The sequence below is a fragment of the Cynoglossus semilaevis genome, chromosome 18 (genome assembly GCF_000523025.1).
Source record: "Cynoglossus semilaevis isolate Cse_v1.0 chromosome 18, Cse_v1.0, whole genome shotgun sequence".
Taxonomy (NCBI): Eukaryota; Metazoa; Chordata; class Actinopteri; order Pleuronectiformes; family Cynoglossidae; genus Cynoglossus; species Cynoglossus semilaevis.
Window position 1 is genome coordinate 4,825,543 of NC_024324.1, and position 20,493 is coordinate 4,846,035.

Below are 20,493 nucleotides of genomic sequence, written 5' to 3' on the forward strand. Positions count from 1 at the left end.
TCTTTCCTTTCCCTCCTTCCTTCTCCTTTTCTCTGCATGCCTTTCTGAGCCCTTTGAGTAGTGCCTGTAGACGCACATTAACATGCTGCATGTCACCCTGTGGAAATACAGCTTGCCATTTATGTTTATCTATTTAAAGAAAACGGAAGCGTTTGTCCTTTTAACGTTCGAAACTTGCACTTACTGATGCATATATACCGCTGGGTCGTTCGAGGAACAAGGTAGTCGCCCCCTGTTGTTGAGGGATCACAACACCAATAATATTTATGATCTATGATGCAGGCTGCTTCTCCAACCGTCACCCAGGGTTCCCAGCTCTTGAGATCAGATGTTCTCAGCAGAGCAAAGGCAATATTCCCACAAAAAGCACAATAGGGAAATGGAGATGCTTTTATATTTCTATGAATGTATCAATAATAAAGATGTATTTTTTTACCTCAAAGAATGCAAGACTTTTGGACGGCGGTAAATGACGCCACTGTATCTGGTGTGGTACGAGGTAATGGCAGCAGTGTTTGCTGGGACCAGCCAATGCAAACCTCAACCAGGACAAAGGTCAGAACTCTGGGCAGGACAGATCTACGATTCTCTTTGGAACTCATGTAGGTTTGGCTGTGCTTCTCTACTAATGGAATGTACTGTAATCAATCTTCTTTTTTTTTCCCTTAAGGTTTTGATATTTATTAGATATGAAAAAAATGACATGTTATGCTAATAAACAACATTTATGACTGTTAAGTACGGCTGATATTTTGTTTTTGCTCAGAAAAACATTCATTAGAACTGGAAAACTGTCATTAGAGCTGACTCATCCAGAAAGTCCCGTTCTGTTTGTCGTCTTCTGTTTTTTAATGAGTTCAAAAGAATAACATCTAGTAATGTGTTCTTAGTGTTTTAACCAGTAGATGTTCAAATACTTCTCAAATGCTGCATTTTTTAAAAACATTTTTAGAATCTATTTCACTATCTCACAGTAAATCGAACTGTCACTTGTCTACTGCAAATAATTTCTCTTCATTTGTGAACGTGACATGAAGAAAAGAATTAAAAGCTCTTCCACTAGGTGGCACACGATGGCTTGGAAAGTGACGTTGCGAGGGGTGGAGAAAGTGAAGGACGAGTTTGACTCTCAGAGTGTTGGACACTGAAGATGAGGAAGGCAGATGAAGTGGGTGGAGATGATGTGCTACAGAATGAATGGAAGCAGCACAGTGACACGGTCTGAAAGCAGAGGCTAAACAATGCACAGGAAGGAAGGGTTCAATGGGAGATCAGAGGAAAGTGGAAGTTGGAGACGTTATGCAGGGATCATGTGGGGCAGGAGGATGGAGGGCGACCTCAGAGAAGAGCCATGGATGGAGTAAAGAAAGACAGGAACACAGTCTGTGAAATAACAGAGACGCTACAGTCAGATCTGCTTAGACGGAATCTTTACGGCTGAGAGAAGCTTTTGCCTATTTTTGTCTTTTATGTTATTGGAAAAAAACTAGCAACAACCTCGTATTCATGCGCTGCAGTGTATTCAGACAAACAATAGGAGAAATTTGAGTATTTTCATTCATTTTTTTCAGTCTTTTCACTGTTAACTTTTGTATTTGTTTGTAGCTAACCTGTGTGTGTGGGATGGCGTAGGTGTCTTTTCTTTGTTTGCTGCTGTTACGGTTCACCTCAGGTGAAAGTGAGCCAGTCATCATGTCCCACTGGTGTCTAGCTGGGGGATGAAAACTAGTTTGTATGCCCAGGACATGTTGACACACCTGTCAAAGGTCCAGCTGCACTCGCTGCTGCAGTAGTAGTGGAGTGAGGGGAAAGACAGTGGTGGTGTTTAAAACACTCTCCTCGGTGTGGATTCTACCTTTAAGGTAGAGGCCTGTGTGTGTGTGTGTGTGTAACTGTATAATATTTGCAACCAAAGTGTTCCATGGAGTCCTGCTCTTGCAGGTTGAAGGTGAAGAGTGGAGAGAGTTCCAGAATGATTTTTTGTGTATTTAGCAGAGCCTCAGGCACATCTGTGGCAAAGCTCTGATTTAGCTGCAGGTCTTGAGAACCCATTCATATTTAATGGCGTACAGACAATCCCGGCCGGGCTGTGTGCATCTCTTTTACCCAAACTGTCTGCAAAAGTCATCTTTTATTCACTTTCCCTCCCATTTTATCAGTTCTTAACAAACTGCGGCTCATCTGCCGTTCTCCTTTTTTAAACCGATGCTGTCTTATGTACACTTTGATTCAAGTGGAGTCGAGACGAGAAAGACGACGGTGAAAAGAGTCGGGACGTGGACGGCGTTGATAGCCCGAGCGTTCATTTTAGTGACTAACACACACTTAACTCTGCGTTTTATGTTTGCTCTCCTCCTCCTGGACAGTGTATGTGTGTGTGTGTGTGTGTGTGTGTCGCATTCACCCCATTCATACTGTCTGATGAGGGGCCTGACCCAAATACCTGCAGCAGCCATTCACAGCTCTGCAGTCTTTTCATCTGAATCGACCATCTCTCACAATCAGTATTTTACCCCATGTATCTACAGCATCCTCTCCTGTCCTTCACCACAGAAATTCTCTTTTAAACTTTTTGTTTCGCCTCTTTTTTCTATTCACCACCTTTCCCTTTCTAGTCATCTGTCAACCAGAGTGTGTGGCAAACTGAATACACATTATCTTCTGAACTCCTGTGTGGTCAGACTTGGTGTGTGGTTCTGATTACGTCTACCTCCTAGAATACTAAGAGTCTGTGCCTCTGCTTTGGTCCACAGGTACAGAATAAAAAGAAAGACTGTTATCTGTTCCACTCTGGGGGAGACGGCGGCTCTAGCAGCACATCCCAACAGTTATATTTGCAATGCAGAGGCGGTGGTGGTGAGTGGCGGGGTGTTAGTTTGAACCCTCACAGGGTGGACGTCTTGTGTTTTTGATAAATGAGCCTGAGGTGTTCCCCTGGGTGCGATGGTACAAGTGTTGGCGGTGAGAGGGGCGGCCGAACAATGCACGCGTCATAAGTGGAGATTAATGGAGGCCTCCTCCGTTAAGGTGTAGTCGTGGCTGCGCTCCTCCGAACGAGGAAACTGGAAGAGGCCGCTAAATGACTTCTTTTGTTTCTAACCTGTCGCAGAGTTCTCTGGCCGTCTTTTAAGCAGGCAGAGAGGAGCCATTCTGTCGACGCCACAGTGATGTAAAGGTCCCTGTTGAAACGTCTGGACCAGAGAGCTCACGTATTCACAGAAGATATTTCTCTGCCAGCATTTGACCAGCTGGACATGTTGTACCTTTCTATTCTGCAGCTCTCCTTTTTAAATAATGAACAAAGACTATTCCACTGCAGCCGTCACTGGGTAATCCATTAAAGCACTGGGTGAAATAGGCAGCGGTGCTGTAGCTCAGTATGTGCTCCTTCTGACTGGAAGTCCTAAATGGGTTTTTTTTTTCTTTTTTTTATGCAACTGCTTAGACATTATGATATTAAAAGAGCAGCTAAGATGTACAGACAAGGGGAAGCAGTTTGAAGAGAAGGTTGGAGAGAAAAGTTGGAGATGGGTCAGAGGTGTGCTGAAGAGCACTGAGATGCAAAGACATGGTGACATGGTGTATATATTTCTGAAATCGAACCCATGAGGCAGAAAGAGAAGGAGTTTAGAGAAGAATTATGGACAAAGTCAATGTCGTCTACTGCGGTTTATGGTATATTCAAATCTGTCTGAGACCAACAGGTAACATACACCGCCAATTTAAAAACACACATGAACTTCTCAGATGATGGTAATGAAGTGTCGGCTGACAAACACGCAGAGATTTATTGCTCACATTAGTGTGCAATAAATCACTTAGCTTACTCTGCCAGCTGGAATTGTAGGCCATGAGATGCCTCAAGGACCTGCTAACATTTAACCTACAACCGCTCCATGGTCACAGTGCTGGACTCACACAGGCCAAAAAAGTTACTGTTACTTATTTGAGTAAATTCTCAAAGGTCACAAAGTAAAGGGTCGTAGGCTTACAAAGGTTATTTAACATTTAATTTAAACCACAGTCTGGCTCAGTGACACAATCGCCACTCCTGTTTATTTAAGAAAACAACTATTATATTGCGTACAGCAAACACAAGGCCTGCGGGCTGCATCTGGCCTCCCACATCCTTTTATGTGGCCCAGCAGAGCTTAACGTGCATATGGTTGCCTTGAGATAAAAGTCTGTATTAGAGCAGTGATTATCAACTGTCAGCCAGCGGGCCGTCTACTTCTTCAAATTTATTTTGGGAATCCAAGCAGAAAAAGTGCTCCACCTTCATCCCCTGTACTGTTACACCAACAATCTTCACGTCTTCTTTCCTCACGTCTGACATTGTTTGTCCATTATTTGTCTCAGCACATGTCAAAACTAACTCACCCTCATCTTCATCTCTTACTTGGTCTTCTCTCTCTCTCTATGCTCCCGTCTTATCCTGTCAGGGCCACAAACAACTGACTCGGCATATTCAGCTCTGCCAACTCCGACTCCAGCTCAGTGAATGTCTTTTCGATGGACACGTTGTTCAAACAGTCAGGTAAAACCTTCATCTGTCTCACATCTCTCTGACCTCTCTCTGCAGTTTAACCTCACACTTCTCAAGTACGATCATTTCTGCTGTGTTTGTTTCAAGAGAGCAGTTTCTGACTTCACGGTGTTGTGTTGTTGTGGAGATGATGAAGCGGTTCAACATTTAAAGATGGCTAAAGTGTCTGTGTCACCAGGAACTTTTTAAAAGACACATTTAAAAGCCGCTCCATTTGTCTGCTCTTAATTGCCGCTCTACGCCAGGTTTTTGTCACATTTTAATGTACTTAATCTGTGCTCAGTGTCAGCGCCGGCTCCCGGGGCCTATCTGCACAGATGTAATTGCACAACAGGCACATTACAAATCACTGGAAACAACAGTGATTGGGTACAGAGGACCCCGGGCTCTTTGAGGCATGAACAGTAAGTACAGACACCTTTGTCATGGTATACAGTAAGTACAGACACCTTTGTCATGGATGAAATAGTCCCTTGGATCTCTACTGAGAGGCTGCAGCTGATATTTATCTGAGTCTTTTTAGACTGAGGCAGTGACAGGAGAGAAGTAAAAAGCAGGGGGAGTCATTGTTCATACTCAGAGGACAGCGGAATACCTTTTAAGTCAATGGAAAAGATCTGAAGTAATAACAAAAACAACAAAGTACTGGGGCTTAAAATCACTACTGCTGTTCATGGAAAATAAAAAAATAATATCACCAGTGCTATGCAACATGAACTGGTTTCTAACATGACTCCTCATTGTGTTTAACCACCGGCAGTCACATACAACAGCATTGATTACTCACACTGACAGTGGAAGCTGGACATGGCGTCCATCCCGTTACTCTGAGAAAGTTCTGGAATCTTCTGTTCTTCCATAACTGAAGCGTGGACAGCAAACCATGTCTTGGTCGGACCTGAAAGGAGGAAAAGAAAAAGAGCTAAGTCACTACTTGATCCAACGTACACGTCATACAAGTCACACCTTCATGTTGCATAGTACTTGTAATCATATTTCAAGCATATTAAAGACTGTTTGCATTGTCGTAACACTAGAGGACTAGTTTTGACTATCTGAGACTTTTTCTTTCTGACAGTGCTCAGTGACCTCGCCAACAGAAATGAAAACATCAGACTTTTCTTCTCTGCCGTCAGCCTTGAAAGAAAACTCCTGTTCAATACACTTTCCAATAAACTACCTGCTCAGTATCACCCATCATGTCACCAGATCTCAGAATAATGAGTACAGTTTTATTTTATTCTGACTTCAACATAGCACTGGGTGACTTTTTCATGTGAAGGACTGTGATGAAATGGCTTTTTTTTTTACTTTTGATATATTTCGCACAGTACATAATACCCAGCCATAAATCATAGAACAGGACAGAACAGACTTTATGTCATAGGAGGGACTGAAGGAAGTGACAACTGTTCAAAGATTTAAATCTAAGCTGACAAGTTTGAAAAATCATGCATGGGATCGGTCCTGTGGTGGAGTCAGTGCCAGAGGCAGGGTCAGGAATGATCCGGCAAACGTGTCACCGTTCCATTGTTAGCAGCAGCACTGTAGTCATTGGAAATCATGAGCTGACATTAAGACAAAATAAAGATACATAAGTAGTCCAAAACAAAAAAATTAAATGGATTATCAAACACATAACAAACAAGAATAAAACTGTTTTAATCCAAGATATAAAGCAGGAAACACAGTTGACACATTAGCTGGTTTAAAAAAATCAAAAAATAAATAAATCAAGAAAGAAAATTCAAGATAAACTGAGTGTTGTCTCAGGAAACACAGGCCAGGCAGGAAACACAATCAAATGTATGGAACACACAAGGAAAATCACAGAAAAAAACAAATGTAAACAGACCGGAAACTCCATGACACCAGGTTAGACCAATGATTTTATCAGGGAAGCACAGGACACAGGTGAGTGTGATAGAACTAATTAACTCAGGAGAGACAGACAGAAGGGGAGAGAGACAGACAGAAGGGGAGAGAGACAGACAGAAGGGGAGAGAGAGACAGACAGAAGGGGAGCGAGACAGTCCATCACAGCAAAATGATGCAGGACCACAGTAGAAAAATTATTTTTTAACACTTTGACATTTGTAGCAAGGGTCCCAAACTCCTGGCCTGAGGGCCGCTTCCGGTCGATAACCCCTAACAATCGGCCGGTGACTAGATGTCAATAATATTTTTTTTTTAGCCATTTTTTTTTCATTCTCTTTTTTATTAAAATGCTTTCATTTTTAGAAAATGATGTACCAGCTGTTTACACTGTAGTATAGTGTAGGAAGTTCTCTCTTCGCTCCATCATGTTCCCTGTGACCTTCGGTTCTCACCTGTCGAGCGCAGAGACCTTTCTCTTCTTTAAGGACAGCTCAGTATCTGACCATTACAGAAGTCAGAGTACATGTTCTATTTAAAAACATCTCTGACCTCTGACCTTTGCCCTGCAGCTGCAGACATATGACTGGGTTCTACTGAAAGGGCGTTGTGTACTTGACTGCTCTAAGTGCATCACGGGACTGGAAGAGCATTACTGTGTGATGTATTACAGCTGTATATTAACACTCAGTGGCTGGAGGCCAAGAGTGACTGACGACAGATTGAAGGCCTTCACTTCCTGTCAGTTACTGTCTCAGTCTGGAGACCAGTGCTGGGTGTGACGTCTTTCTTCCTTTCAACAGTTAGTTTTAAGCAAGGGTTTAACATAAATAGAGTGGACATTGTTTATGCACTTTACAAAGTAAGCTGAGCCATAGACGGGCTGGGCTTTGAATTATGAAAACAAATAGCTCCCTCTACTGTTAAAAGAAAGAATTGTAAATCGAGTGTGTTTTCTCATCCAACTGACAATTTGCCACATTGGACAGGAATAAAAAAAAAAATAAAACCAACACAATACATATATAAATATATGGGATGTTAACTCCTTATGTTAAAAGAGAATATACTTACAAATTAAAAAATATATATAACAATGTACAAAAAAAGAAAAAACATACAGGCTAACAAACAAAAGCCTTTATTTATACTTTTCTTTTTTGCATTCTTTAAGTTATTAGATACAAATCAAAATGAGCGATGCAAGTGTTTTCATTATATTTACAATCCTTAAAACAGGAACAAATGTTGAAGGGGTGAAGAGGAAATAGGAAAACATATTTTTTTTATAAATGATCTAAACACTTCTACCAAGAACATGATGAAAGCCACTAGTGCGTAAAGTAAAATTAATTTGATAATATATATATATTGTATGTGCCTACAGGATCACGATGTCTCCTGTGCTCTCTGTCTTAGGCGCCTTGTGGAGCCACCAGTTGCTCAAAGTGCCACTGTTGTCTGGGGTTAACTGTGCAGGGGCGGAGGAACAGGTCAGTCCTGGAGTTTGTTTTGACCTCTCCTTGGCTCTTATGGGTCAGTCCACCTTCCTTTACTGCCTCCACACACAACTGGGACTGTTGGTGAAGGAGCTGTCCGTTCAGCTGAGGGAGAAAACACTCACCATTTCAGCTTTTACCTCTATTAAATTTAAAAACAACAAACAAATAAAATAAAATACTTTCTTGCCTTTATGAACTTCCACTGGAGTGTGCTGGCAGTGGACGTGTGTGTAGGACAAGGAGAGAGAACAACACTTTCTCCTTTGGCATCCAGACAGAAAGCCCCCGTCGGACCCCATCGTACTTCACCCTCAGAGTTTAGATCATAATGCTGCGAAAACAACAGTAGAAAACTGTCAGCTCATTCATTTCCTGGATCCACTCCTTCAGAAAATCTGCAGTTACCTGACTGCCCGTCCCACTGCAGGGGGCGATGTTCATGGGCCGACTCTTTTGTCCCTGCTGTGGAACGTGGTCAGCACAGCCACCGGTACCGATATTGTACAGCTTCAAAAGACACAGATATCAGACTCAGGGAGATGCACTGAGATTTTCCCAAACACCAAAAACCTCTTCCATGTCTGTGAGCATGTGTGTGTGTGTGTGTGTGTGTGTTACCTCTCCTGAAAGTCCAGCTCTGTCCTGGGGAACATACAGCTGTGGATACACTGAGGTCAGATACCAGTGGAAGCTCCTGCAGCCGAGACTCCTCTTCAGTTGCAGACGCTCTGTGATATTTGGTCTCTCTGACTGCATTAGTTATATGATTAGATTTTCCGACAGATAAAAAAACAAAACAATTTCACTTCAGGAACGACACACACAGACAGAGACACACACACACACACCTGCCTGATGAAATGAGCCAGCGTGTCCCTCCTGTAGAAGATCTTGCTGTAGGCATCCATCCAGGTTTCTGCAACACGGATCTTGTTTCTCTGAAGCAGCTCCTGGTCTGGGAGGCGGTACGGCAGGTGGTGGCGCCTGAGGTGGGCGACGCGGGAACAAGGAACAATCTCCATGGTGCCCCCACATGACCACACCTGGAATAGATTAGTAAAAAAAAAACAACTTCAAAGCCCTGCTGGTGAAGATTCCTTGGCACTAAAATTTTTCAGGGTACATATGTGCATTAAAATAAATGAGTATGTATATTTATATGTATATATATTTTAACTGTAAGAGTTACCCTAATTGACAGCTCAATTTGCTCCACCCCCCACAACAGCATCCCAGGGTCGTAGGCTCCCAATCTATGGAAGAAGTGTCTGTCCATGGCTACAACCTCGCCTCCTAACACTGGAGATCTGCAGTGTTAAGACAATAAGAAAGTTCTGTATGAGTACAGTTCTGGAGGAACAAAGTTATTATTTAACACTGAGTGGTTTTGACTTGTTTTATATAATCTCACCTCAGAGGCTGCACAGCAACAAAGTCCTGGTCCTGGTCAGGAAGTGGAAAGTTGGAAAAGTCCCAGCTGAAGTCGAGTTTCCAGTCAAACACTCCTCTAACTGGCCACTGGGTGGCATTGTACTGTAAGTTCTGCCAGTCTATTACATCAATGATTGGGGACACCACTCTGGTCCTGTACAGAGGGAGACAAGACAAGTTTAAGGGATAGGTTTCTGAAGAATCTCTCACCCAAATCACAATTTTTTTCATTGCCAAAAATGAAACTATGTGTTTCATTTTCAAAAATGAAACTATGTGTTTCATTTTTGGTTTTTAGAATCAGACACAGATGACTTGATAACAAATGTTGTACTAGTAGAATATGACTGCTTTTTATCCAGGGTGTGAGGAGTACCGGTCCTGGACCACTCGCTCCAGCAGTGGTTCTAGCCAGCCTTTGTGGCATTCACAGTGAGAGTCCATGAACACCAGCACCTCCCCTACAGCCCTGGTGGCACCCAGGGTCCGACACCCGCCGACACCCAGGCGCTTGGTGCTGCGGATGAGACGCACGCCGTCCAGATGTGACACATACTCACTTAGCACACCCTTCAGGTGACCTGAGGGATGAAGAGCACAGAAGACTACATTTAGATGGATGGATGGATGGATGGATGGATGGATGGATGAGCTGTAGCTGTACCGTGCTGGCTCAGGTCGTCCACCAGCAGGACCTCCTGCAGGTACTGTGCAGGGACGGTGCTGAGGACGCTGTGTACAGTGCGCAGCAGCGTGGACCAGGCTTCATCATGAAAACACACAACAATACTGGCTGATGGAAGTGACCTGCTGTGCTGCTGCAAACACCTGTGACATGGAAGACAGGATGGAACACTGTCAGAGGGAGGAGCAACAGTGGGAAAGGTCAGCACTGTTGTACTTGTTAATGAGCAACTAGAGGTGTATGGTGGTGTGTGTTCATCTGCAGAACCATTGCCATATATATATATATATATATTAGATAAAAGATTCAGATTTATATCTTTCACCCCGCATGTCGCGCCTCAGGCAGCCGGCGGTGCAGTGAGATCCTCTCGCTGAGAACTTCATTGAAGCCGTACTTCATCAGTACCGCCTGATCCTGGTCTTTATCCGGTTCTTGAAGACTCGCCGCCTTGTCCATTTCACTGGACATCGGGGACACAGCGTCACCCTCGTCCTTGTAGGTCCCCGGCAGAACCACTTTGTAAATGCCCTTTTCGTGTGGTGGCATGTTGGCGTCCTGCGTGGACGGCACAAATAAAAGTTCGTCCTCTTGCAAAGACTTCAGCGGGGACAGATCCACGCCGAGCTCCAAGGCAGGATCCTGGGAGTCCAGAAAGATCTCCACGTCCGGCGGCAAACCTGAGGACCGCTGCAGCGGGCGGTCAGGGAGACCAGAGACCTGTCGGCCGGGACTCTGGTTGCGGGATAAAAGATCCGACAACGTCAGTGTCACGACCATAAACGCGAGCAGCAGCAGCCAGACACAGAGCATCCTCCTGCGGCCAAACTTCCTGCCCCACAGCCTCATGGTGCAGAGTGTGGAGGAAAGAAAAGAAAGAGTTCACAACTCAGCCAACTCCTGACTCCATGACTCCTCCATCTTTGACTTCCACCTTAAACCTGACCCCTCGTCATCAGAGTGATGACAGACAGAGTGAATTATGAACAGAAAGGTCCAAATGTCTGCGGTAGACAGTCATCACTCCTCGGTGTCCTGAGGCACATCCATGGAGCTCCAGCTCCAGAGATAAGACAAAGGAGCTCACACCTCCACCACTGGGATCATCCCACGGCCCTAACGCCCACTACCGGCCCACAGTCACAACAACAACCGGGACATGCACCTGATGTCTCCTCCACCTGCTCCTGCACTTGTTCAGGGAAATCCCACAATTATCCTGACGGCAGCTTTTTACATACTGGGGGAGAGAAGGGGAGGGGAGTGGGAGGAGGGGTGAGGGTGTGGAATTCCAGCTCATCCAGAGTGAACAGATTTATAGCAAACATTTGCTGAGACTGGGATAATAATATACAACTGAGCGTTGTAGAAGTTTTAAAAGTGAGTTTTAGTGGTTGTTTTTGTGGAATCTTGAAAAATGTGCAAACAGTGAAAACAAGTGAGGAGTCCAGACATTTCCACAGCGGCAGCAGTGGACAGCAGGGTTATAAATAAAACCAGATTGCGTTGGAATGACTGTGTTTTTATATTTTCTCTCGTGTGCGTGAGACAGAGAGACACAGAGAGGAGGGGAAGGGGTGGGGGTGAGAGAGAGAGAGAGAGAGAGAGAGAGGCTCGGAGCAGACATCGAGCGTCCAGGAGACTCACTCTGTGTCCAGCTGGCCCAGCGTCCCCTGGTCCCATGACCGTCTGTCGGTGCTGGAAGTCCCAGCGTTGAGCTGTGAGACTGTGAGGCTGCTGTATTCAACGATCCAGTCACAGAGCTCCATCAGACAGAAAACACCTGATTGGTCAAGACCGACCGGTTTACTGTTTTAAACGTGTCTTTAGTTTTTATAGGCTGTCGTAAAGTGCCATTTATGTAGCCCATCTTCGGTTTCCACAGTGAGGGGCACAGCCCCTGGGATGGCCGGGAGTTTATTAGTGATTATAGTGTAACTATCATAATTATTATGCTGTGAATGGGTTGCTGGGAGGTGTGAGGGGCAACAAATGTGGGTCCTGTGGGAAAGGTTCTCAACCACTGGTCTACATGGACCTGCTCTATGCTGAGGTTGGTGCAAAAAAGGACTAGAAGCTGCTGAAATGAGAACTCCACAGTTTAATACGATGGTGCCTTTCATATTCTCAGTTCACCAAGGGGAAAATCTAACAAATGTATCATGTGTCCAGCTCATTTGCAGAAAAACTCCTTCATCCTGCAACATTTCCAATCACTGACGACGGAGTCGGCGGGAAAAACACGCCCACCTCCAGTAGAAACTGGCTCCTAATTACTTCACACATTCACACTTTCCACCCCTTATTTTATGTATTTTCCCAGTGACCCCAGAGTGACATTTCCCTCATGGTCGTGACCAGCATGAGGTCACACCGTAGTCTCTCCGCCACATCAGCAGCAGAGACTCTCCACAGCTTTGAAGTCCACTGGCCTGCAGACAGATTAGCTGTGTATCCTGTTGCTGCTGCAGCCGTGGGGTTTATAAGCCTTGGGTTTGAGTGAGTGGGTGGTATTTGTAACTCACTGCTCTCCTTCCATTATACACAAAGACATTCTCCTCCCCTCTGCTCAGAATGACAGGGCAGGGCAGCTTCCTAAGCTTATGATTACAGTACATAGAGCAGAGAGGGAGGGGGACACCTGGGGAGACAGAAGAAGTCAAAGGAGTTAAGAGGATGACAAGGAGACTCCAACAAAAAGGGTGATGTGAGACGTGAGAGAGCAAAAACAGAACGAGAACTTCTGGCTGCCTGGCCTGTGTGTGTAAAAATGTTTATAAGCTGTTAAAAAAGAAAACGTTTTTCATGTATTTCCAGCGCTGCTCACTGAACACTCCCATATGTTCCATCCAGAAAACACTCACGTCTCCACTGCCAGCACATTTTCAGACAGGCACACACATTCACACCAAAATAACATGGACTCACACGCACACACATATGCACAGAAACACACACACACAGAACGTTGAGATGGCCCGGGATCCAGTCCACCTTTCCGGGAATGTGACTGCATTCCACTATCTGACCAGAAGAGTGTAATGAGAAGGCACGACAAGAACTCACATGGATTCTTTAGTCCTTCCATCACACACACACACACACACACAGAGAGAGAGAGACAGAAGGCACAGAAACAGAAATAAGAGATAAAAGTTGAAGGATGAGGACTGTCGAAGGTTTTCTCTCCGTACTTCAATGTTTTAAATAACGTGATACGATTCAGACAGAAATATTAACTTTTCTCCTTGAAACAGAGTTCCAAATCTGTGTTCAGTTGTTTAACGTCTGTCTGGAGTCGAGGCATCATAACTCTAACTCTTACATTACATGACACATGAACTCTGCAGCGCCTCCCCAATTTGCTGATAGGACAACAGTGGAACTGCAGGACTCCATTGAACTCCATTTAAAACTCTGTCATAACGAAAAACAACTCGTCAATCTTTGACTGTGAACTAATCTTTCACACAGCGAAAGATTAGTTAGATAGATAGATATAATGATAGATAAAGGTGGTATGAACTTGACTCATCTTTAATATCATTTAAAGCAGCGGAGAGGTGCTGCCCTCCAGTGGAGAGTTAGTCTAACCACCGCTGGCCTTTAGTGGGACAACAATCAAGTTCAACATATTTGTTTGTATTTAACAAACAATTACTATAGTCATTCGTTGTCAAGATTTAAATATATATATTTATAAGGACGGACAGTTTAATCATCAAAGTTCAGTCATACAATTAACTTTTTATATTATTAAAAGATATATTTTTAAATGAGATTTATAAATACATTTTCTAATGAAGTGGAAATGTGGTCTTAACACTGCTCAACGTCACAATATTATATTGGAACCACGTGTTCTCTGTTAAAAATTGTTCAACATAATTGAACCTGTTGTTAAAGGAGCTGAAGGAAATGCAGGAGGTGATGCAGTCTTTAAATGAAACCTTCTGCTTTTATACCAATTTTTTAAATAACAGGAAGGATCCAGCTGTCCTGTAACTGATTTGATTTTTCAGTGACCTGGAGACTAATCAGTGTTGAGATGCATCTTGTTAGGAAACATCACATGTCTGTGGCTCAGGCCTCAGATTAAATTAGTGATGATCAGGAATCAGGACAGAGGACGTCGTCCACACTGGGAGAGCTGGACAAGCAGGGACGGAGACAAGTCGTTTCAGAGCTGCTGCCACTGCACAGACGTTTGTTCGTTTGTTTTTTAAGATTTCTATTCCGGGAAAAAGTTTTTGTTGTTTTTTAACTCCTGGTGAGAAGTGGAAATGGAAGCTACGCCATTCGTCCTCCTTTTGGCCTGGGTCTTCTTAGGCAGTGACCAAGTGGAAGGACGCACGAGTAAGTACTGTTGATTCAACTGAGCTGCTGAAGTTGGACGCAGACAATTTCACATCAAACATGTGACAGAAACTTGAACTTGAATGGAGTGGCTGGATTATTTTAATTTGGATAAAATATTATAAATTAAATCAAATATAAGCGTGTATTTTAGATTTTAATTTTCACTTGACAACTTTCCTTCCCAGTCAGAGTCCCATGACGCTAATTAAAGCCTATGCTCTGATTGGCTGATGCTACACAGTCTTACATTCCTTAACAAAACACATGTGAAATATTTACCATTTAAAATGTTAAATTAAAAGCAGTGTCCACTTCTGATGATCTGAATTCTTTCACGGTTCATGGAACTATTTTTTTGTCTCGACATGATTTAATTATCTCCACAAATCTAATTAATTACATGTCTTTGGTTTCTGTGCCTCTTGTAGGTGATTTAGAGAATTGTTGACATTTGGTGATGAATATTAAATGGGTGTGGCTGTGGTTCAGTGGGCAGGGAGTTCAAGGCCACATATGTGCTGTGATAAATTAGCTTGATTCTCAACCTGTGGTTCCTCATTATAGCCTTATAGTCGAACATCCCTTCAGTCTTTCAACGGATTTTTGATTGTGATTATTTTCTCTCTCTCGACATTTTACCAAATTAAACACGTAGGAAATACTTTGGTGCTCGCTCAACACGCCACAGTCCTGCTGAGGCCGGGATTCCAACTGTAATCCTGTGATCCTTCAGCCAGTAGGCCCAGGCTGCCGTACTAGTTAGAGTCCATTCAGGATTAATGAATGTTCACCCACGTGTAAAAACTAACTAACTTCATGGAACACTTGGGCGTCGTCTAAAAGTTTTGGATCTCTCCACAGCCGTTGGTGAAATGTTTCCTCATAAACATGCCATAGACAAGAAGTTTCCTTACCCCATCCCTCCGATCCCTGGCTGGGATCCAGACACCAACCCCTGGGATGACTACCTCTACCCACCACTCAACCCCAAACCAAAAGGACTCCTGCACCGAGGAGGTGAGGCGACGTCAAACTTCGCTCTGCCACATTGACATCTTCTCGTCCATCCGTTTACACGGAGTGTGTAATTCTCTCCAGGTAAACCTAAGGTCCGCCTGACCAGTGACAGCCCGGCACTGAATGGCTCCTGCATCACCTTCACCGCCAAGCTGGAGTATCCTCCCTGTCAGAAGGAGGACGCCAACGGAGATCTTGTTTGGGACGATCACTGTGACGATGGTACGGAGCTGGAGGCCTCAGGTGCTGCCAAAACGCCAGACCAGGCCGCGTTCCACCAAACACTTCTCGTCCTGTTCAGACCTACAAAACACACAAAAATACAACAAAAGTCTTATATGATTGTTGTTGTAGGGTAGAACCTAAAAACCACCATTTTGACAAAAATTATTGAAAATGAAGTCACTTCTTTCTTCTGTCCATCCATCCATCCTTAATTTTCACAAGCATGTTAACGACTAGTTCACTTCCTAACATGGGAGTGGCTTCAACTGAACTCCCTTCAAAATCTTGTTTTCAGGAGAATTCAAAACACGTTTTCTGCCTTCTATTAAATTACACTGGAACCATATTTAGCATGAATCAGTCCGGTCCATCCACGTGTTGTCTATCTCATCTTATCCTAATACTTTTTGTCGTCAAAACTGAGATTTAATTGAATTAAAATAATGTTTGAACTCAAATCCTTTCTTAAAAGTATTTTCAGCTGGGTTTTCTTACGTGTGATCTACAGCTAACGGACAGCTTCGTTACGGTTACGTCTACAACTGGACTTCTTGGTTGGATGATTACGGCTTTGGAAAGTGCCCAGACGCAAACAAATGTAACGTGTTCCCCGATGGGAAGCCCTTCCCTCAGAGCAACGACTGGAGACACAAGAGCTACGTCTACGTGTGGCACACCATGGGTGAGAGCTGAGACACCGACACTCACAGGAAACCAAGAGCTCCGATTCATTACTTTTACTTTTTGTATTTGGATTTAAGGCCAGTACTATGAGACATGTGACGGCTCCTCCTCCAGCGTCACCATCAATACCACCAAAGTCCCACTGGGGGCAGAAGTCATGGAGGTCATGGTTTATAGGAAACGTGAGCGCAGGAAGTACAGCCCTCTCACCACTGACAACACTGTCTTCTACGTCACAGGTGGAGACAAGAGTACTACATACATTTGGTGACAAATATCTAAGTACCGTATTTTCCGTATAAGTCGCACCAGTGCCCTCTAGCGGCTGTCAGTGTGAAAATAACGAACATGTACATTCTCAGTGGTACAGTCGTGGCAGATATCGATACACAAACCTAGAGCGCCCTCTATCGGCTGTCAGTGTGAATATATATACATAAACAAACATGTAAAATTATATATATCAGTCGCAGCCAAAGGATGGAAAAAAGTGTGACTTATAGTTTGGAAAATACAGTAGAAAGAGAAGGAGAGAGAATAATAATAATTAAATTATTTACTTTTATTAAATCTTCCACTGCCTCAGATAAGATCCCAGTGGCGGTCAGCATCTTCCAAAAAGCTGCCGTCAACCAGTCGGAGAATGTGTTCTTTCGTGGTGAGGACGTCGTCTTCAAGGTCCAGCTCCATGATCCCAGTGGTTATCTGAAAAGTGCTCAGTCTGTGGACTACATCTGGGACTTCCAAGACGGGAACCAGCTGGTAACGAACCGCAACGTGACCACGCACGCCTACAGCACACTCGGCAAAATGAGTGTGAAGCTGGTGGTGGAGGCAGTGTTCCCTGCAGAGTGTCCACCAGCTGCTGCAACAACGACCCCGAGGAGTGGCACCACACCACCTCCTACAGGTGACTGACAGTAACAAGATTCTGTTCACAAAATTACTAGAGGAGTAGAATTAAATTTTAGTTTTTGTTTTTAATTTATACTTCACTATCTCACCTTCACGGCGTCTGGAGAAGGAATGCAGCTGTTTTGGAAGCGTACTCCAGTGTTCAAGGACTTCTAGTCATGTCGTCTGAAACAGATGAGGACTTTTAGTTCAACAGAAAACAACTTGTCCTTGTCATTTGTGAAAGCAGTAAACCCGAGGAGGCCGACTGACTAAACCTCTTTTTCAAAAAATGACTTTCAAATTCTTGCACAAACGTAAACTACTCCTTCATGACATCACTGAGCATTATTTCAGTTATATTTCTTCATGCAATAAGAAGAGTTTGTGTGAAACCTGCAGAGTTGCGTCTCATAGGTGCCAGACTCATGTTGCATAGTACTTGTATTGATATTTTGAGCCTTGTCTATTTACGTCCTATGCAGTACACTGTGAATTAGGAAAAACCCGTGTTTCTCCTTCAGATATACTAATTAATTTCTACACCTGCTGTAAAACATTTTGTATATGTTGTAAAAGAGAAATACATTTTAATGGTAATATTAGTTCATCTGTGTTTTCACCCAGCGGCTCCCACACCTCCACCCAGGACCCATACTCTTACAATGAAGATGGAGACCACACAGGGTGAGGTGTCACAACTGACCGCATGCTAATGTTAGCTTATGTGTACCTAAATAAAGGTATTGCGTTACATACAGTACAGTACATACGTAGTTGTTTCGACTGATAGCAGACCTCATCACTTCTCTCCTGTTTCAGCACCACCCAGCTTCTCCACTGCCTCAAAGAATTTGCCCACAACAGAACTCCTCCCCCCGACTCCTGACCCTGTTACCCCGGACTATGACTCCACCACGATGCCCTGGCTTCACTCCAACCAACTCGGCAACGCACCGTGTTTCCACTATGTGTATGGAACGTTCACTGGGAACATTAGCATCATTGGTACGTATGTAGGTGTGAGACGGCCGCAGACTCAGTAGGGTCCGTGTACTGGACAGGGTGGTTGTAGTACTCACTACTTTATATTTATTAAGTCAGACTTCATCACCGATCAATCACTTCTTCATAAATGTTCACACAGAAAGTCATCTTCACCCACTTGTCATTTGGTTTTCCTTAGAGCCAAAGCCAAAACTGAACAGTCAACCAAACAGTCGCATCGTTGATGTGTTGGCAGCCAGAGTGACCAAAACTGACGTCAGCTTTCTGGTCAAATGTCTGGGCAGGTCAGTTCATTCATTCATGTTTTTCTTTCTAGAAATAGTTCAAACAAAGACTGTATTTATTTATTTATTTTACAGCTGTGATCACTTCACTGCAATATTAACTGAAAATAGATGTTATTAGTCATGTTGTTCATAAATATTTTTTTACTTACTTAACTTAAAAAAATAAAGGGGTGAGAAGATGTACTTGAGTCAGGATAAGTACACTGTCCTGCAGGAGGGGTAGTTTGGGATTGTGTTGGTAGTGTAATTAGTGTTTTTGTGTTCCCCTGACATATACTGAATATATAAACTAATGTTCAACTTATATGTGTAAATATGTAAATAATCTAAACTACCTGTGTTCTCAGCATCCCTACCTCAGCCTGCACCATCGTCTCAGATCCCACCTGCACTCAGGTGCGTAACATCATGTGCGACGACGTGCCGCCGTCGTCAGAGTGTGAGGTTCACCTGAGGAGAACCTTTTTAGAACCGGGAACATACTGCGTCAACATCACCCTGGAGGACTCCAGCAGCCTGGCCCTGGCCAGCACGACCGTCACCATCAACAAGTCCCAGGATGCACCTGGTAAGTTGAAACATAAACGTGATCTTTCTGCTTATTTATGAAACCTTTTCAAGTGTCTTTGTCTGGTATGGTCTCACCCTGCAGGAGCCAGGACTTCTCACAGCGCAGAGGTGGTTCTGTCGTCCAGTGCTGTGCTGGTGGCCGTCTTTGCCTTCATTGCTTATCTGGTCTACAAGTGAGTAGTGTGACCCACGACGACTACATGTACCTCCTGGTGTCCTTACAGTCGGTCAGTCAATTGCTCTTGTGTCCATCTGCACCAGGCGTTATAAGGTGTACCGGCCCATTCGCAGCTCACTGGTGGAGGACGCCTGCAGCCATGTTGGAGACCGCGTGGTTCGCCTGAGAGAGGCACTGTTCCCGTCTAATGAGGAGGGTCGTCGCCTGCTTATTTAGACCACACGGAGCTGCACTTAAAGTAGTCTGCCAAGAATGGTAAAACTATTGACTAAATGTTCAACTATTCAGAAAATTAAACATTTTTTCCAATCACCAAAAAGTACTGAATACTATACACGTATTGTATTTTCTGGACTATAAATCACCCCGGAGTATCAGTCGCACCAGCCAAACAATGCCTAATGAAAAAACAAAACATATATAAGAGTTTCAAATGGTACAGGAGTAGCAGATACTGGTACACAAGCCTAGAGTGCCCTCTAGCGGCTGTAAGTGTGAAAATAATAAACATTTATAATGTTTGAAATTATATATTTTAATATACAAGTCAAACCCAGCCAAAGGATGAAAAAAAGTGCAACTTATAGTCCAGAAGTGCTCTGTTACCAGTAGGATTAATCCTCCAGCAGTGTTCACACGGCCACGGCACATAAAACATACAGTAACTAGTGAGGAGACTAGTCCTTTTGGAGTCATTTGGTGTTGTGTTTGTGATTTTAGCCTCATACACACTTTGTCTTTTTAAATAAAATTGCAATATGTAAAACACTATTTGTAAAGCGGTCACACATGGATGGATGTTAGGCTTTATCTGAAGAATGAGTCACTGAAATTCGGCAGGTGTCCATGCAGAACCAGTCGTAACCAGCACATACAAATGTCCCATCATGTCTCGGGACAATGTCTTATTGCATGCTGTCTGCTTTCTTATAAACATATACCAGTTATTCTTAGTTGACTTAGTTAAAATGTTTAAAAACATATTAACTCAGAAGCGCAGACATGTAATTCTATGAAACCTTGCCATGATTACTCAAATAAAGAATGTGAACTAACCAAAAGTGCCGTGGTCCCTGTTTGTACCTGATTTAATTATGTTTATTCATCACTTCACATGTCCACCTTACACAGTGGACCATTTAATATGTCACACACTCAGACCTCATACAGAAGGGACACAGCGTCCTCACCTGGAGGCCATCATGGAGCTTCACTTTGAACCTCTTGAGGTA

General features: G+C 43.6%; 2 protein-coding genes across 2 annotated transcripts; one reads left to right on the plus strand and one right to left on the minus strand.

The window, feature by feature from the left end:
* Positions 1-7,233: 7,233 nt before the first annotated feature.
* LOC103394133 (polypeptide N-acetylgalactosaminyltransferase 15) lies at positions 7,234-11,515 on the minus strand. Its single transcript, XM_008331292.3, has 10 exons — positions 10,365-11,515; positions 10,019-10,182; positions 9,731-9,935; positions 9,335-9,508; positions 9,113-9,230; positions 8,772-8,966; positions 8,542-8,673; positions 8,329-8,430; positions 8,111-8,254; positions 7,234-8,025 (listed from the first exon to the last, which is right to left on the minus strand). Exons 1-10 carry the CDS (start codon positions 10,886-10,888, stop codon positions 7,837-7,839), a joined length of 1,947 nt encoding a protein of 648 aa, XP_008329514.1. The 5' UTR covers positions 10,889-11,515; the 3' UTR covers positions 7,234-7,836.
* A 2,657-nt stretch (positions 11,516-14,172) lies between these two features.
* On the plus strand, positions 14,173-19,728 carry gpnmb (glycoprotein (transmembrane) nmb). Its single transcript, XM_017040997.2, has 12 exons — positions 14,173-14,395; positions 15,260-15,415; positions 15,497-15,637; positions 16,149-16,322; positions 16,402-16,563; positions 16,911-17,234; positions 17,846-17,905; positions 18,041-18,226; positions 18,405-18,510; positions 18,861-19,081; positions 19,166-19,256; positions 19,345-19,728. Exons 1-12 carry the CDS (start codon positions 14,323-14,325, stop codon positions 19,475-19,477), a joined length of 1,827 nt encoding a protein of 608 aa, XP_016896486.1. The 5' UTR covers positions 14,173-14,322; the 3' UTR covers positions 19,478-19,728.
* Positions 19,729-20,493: the final 765 nt, after the last annotated feature.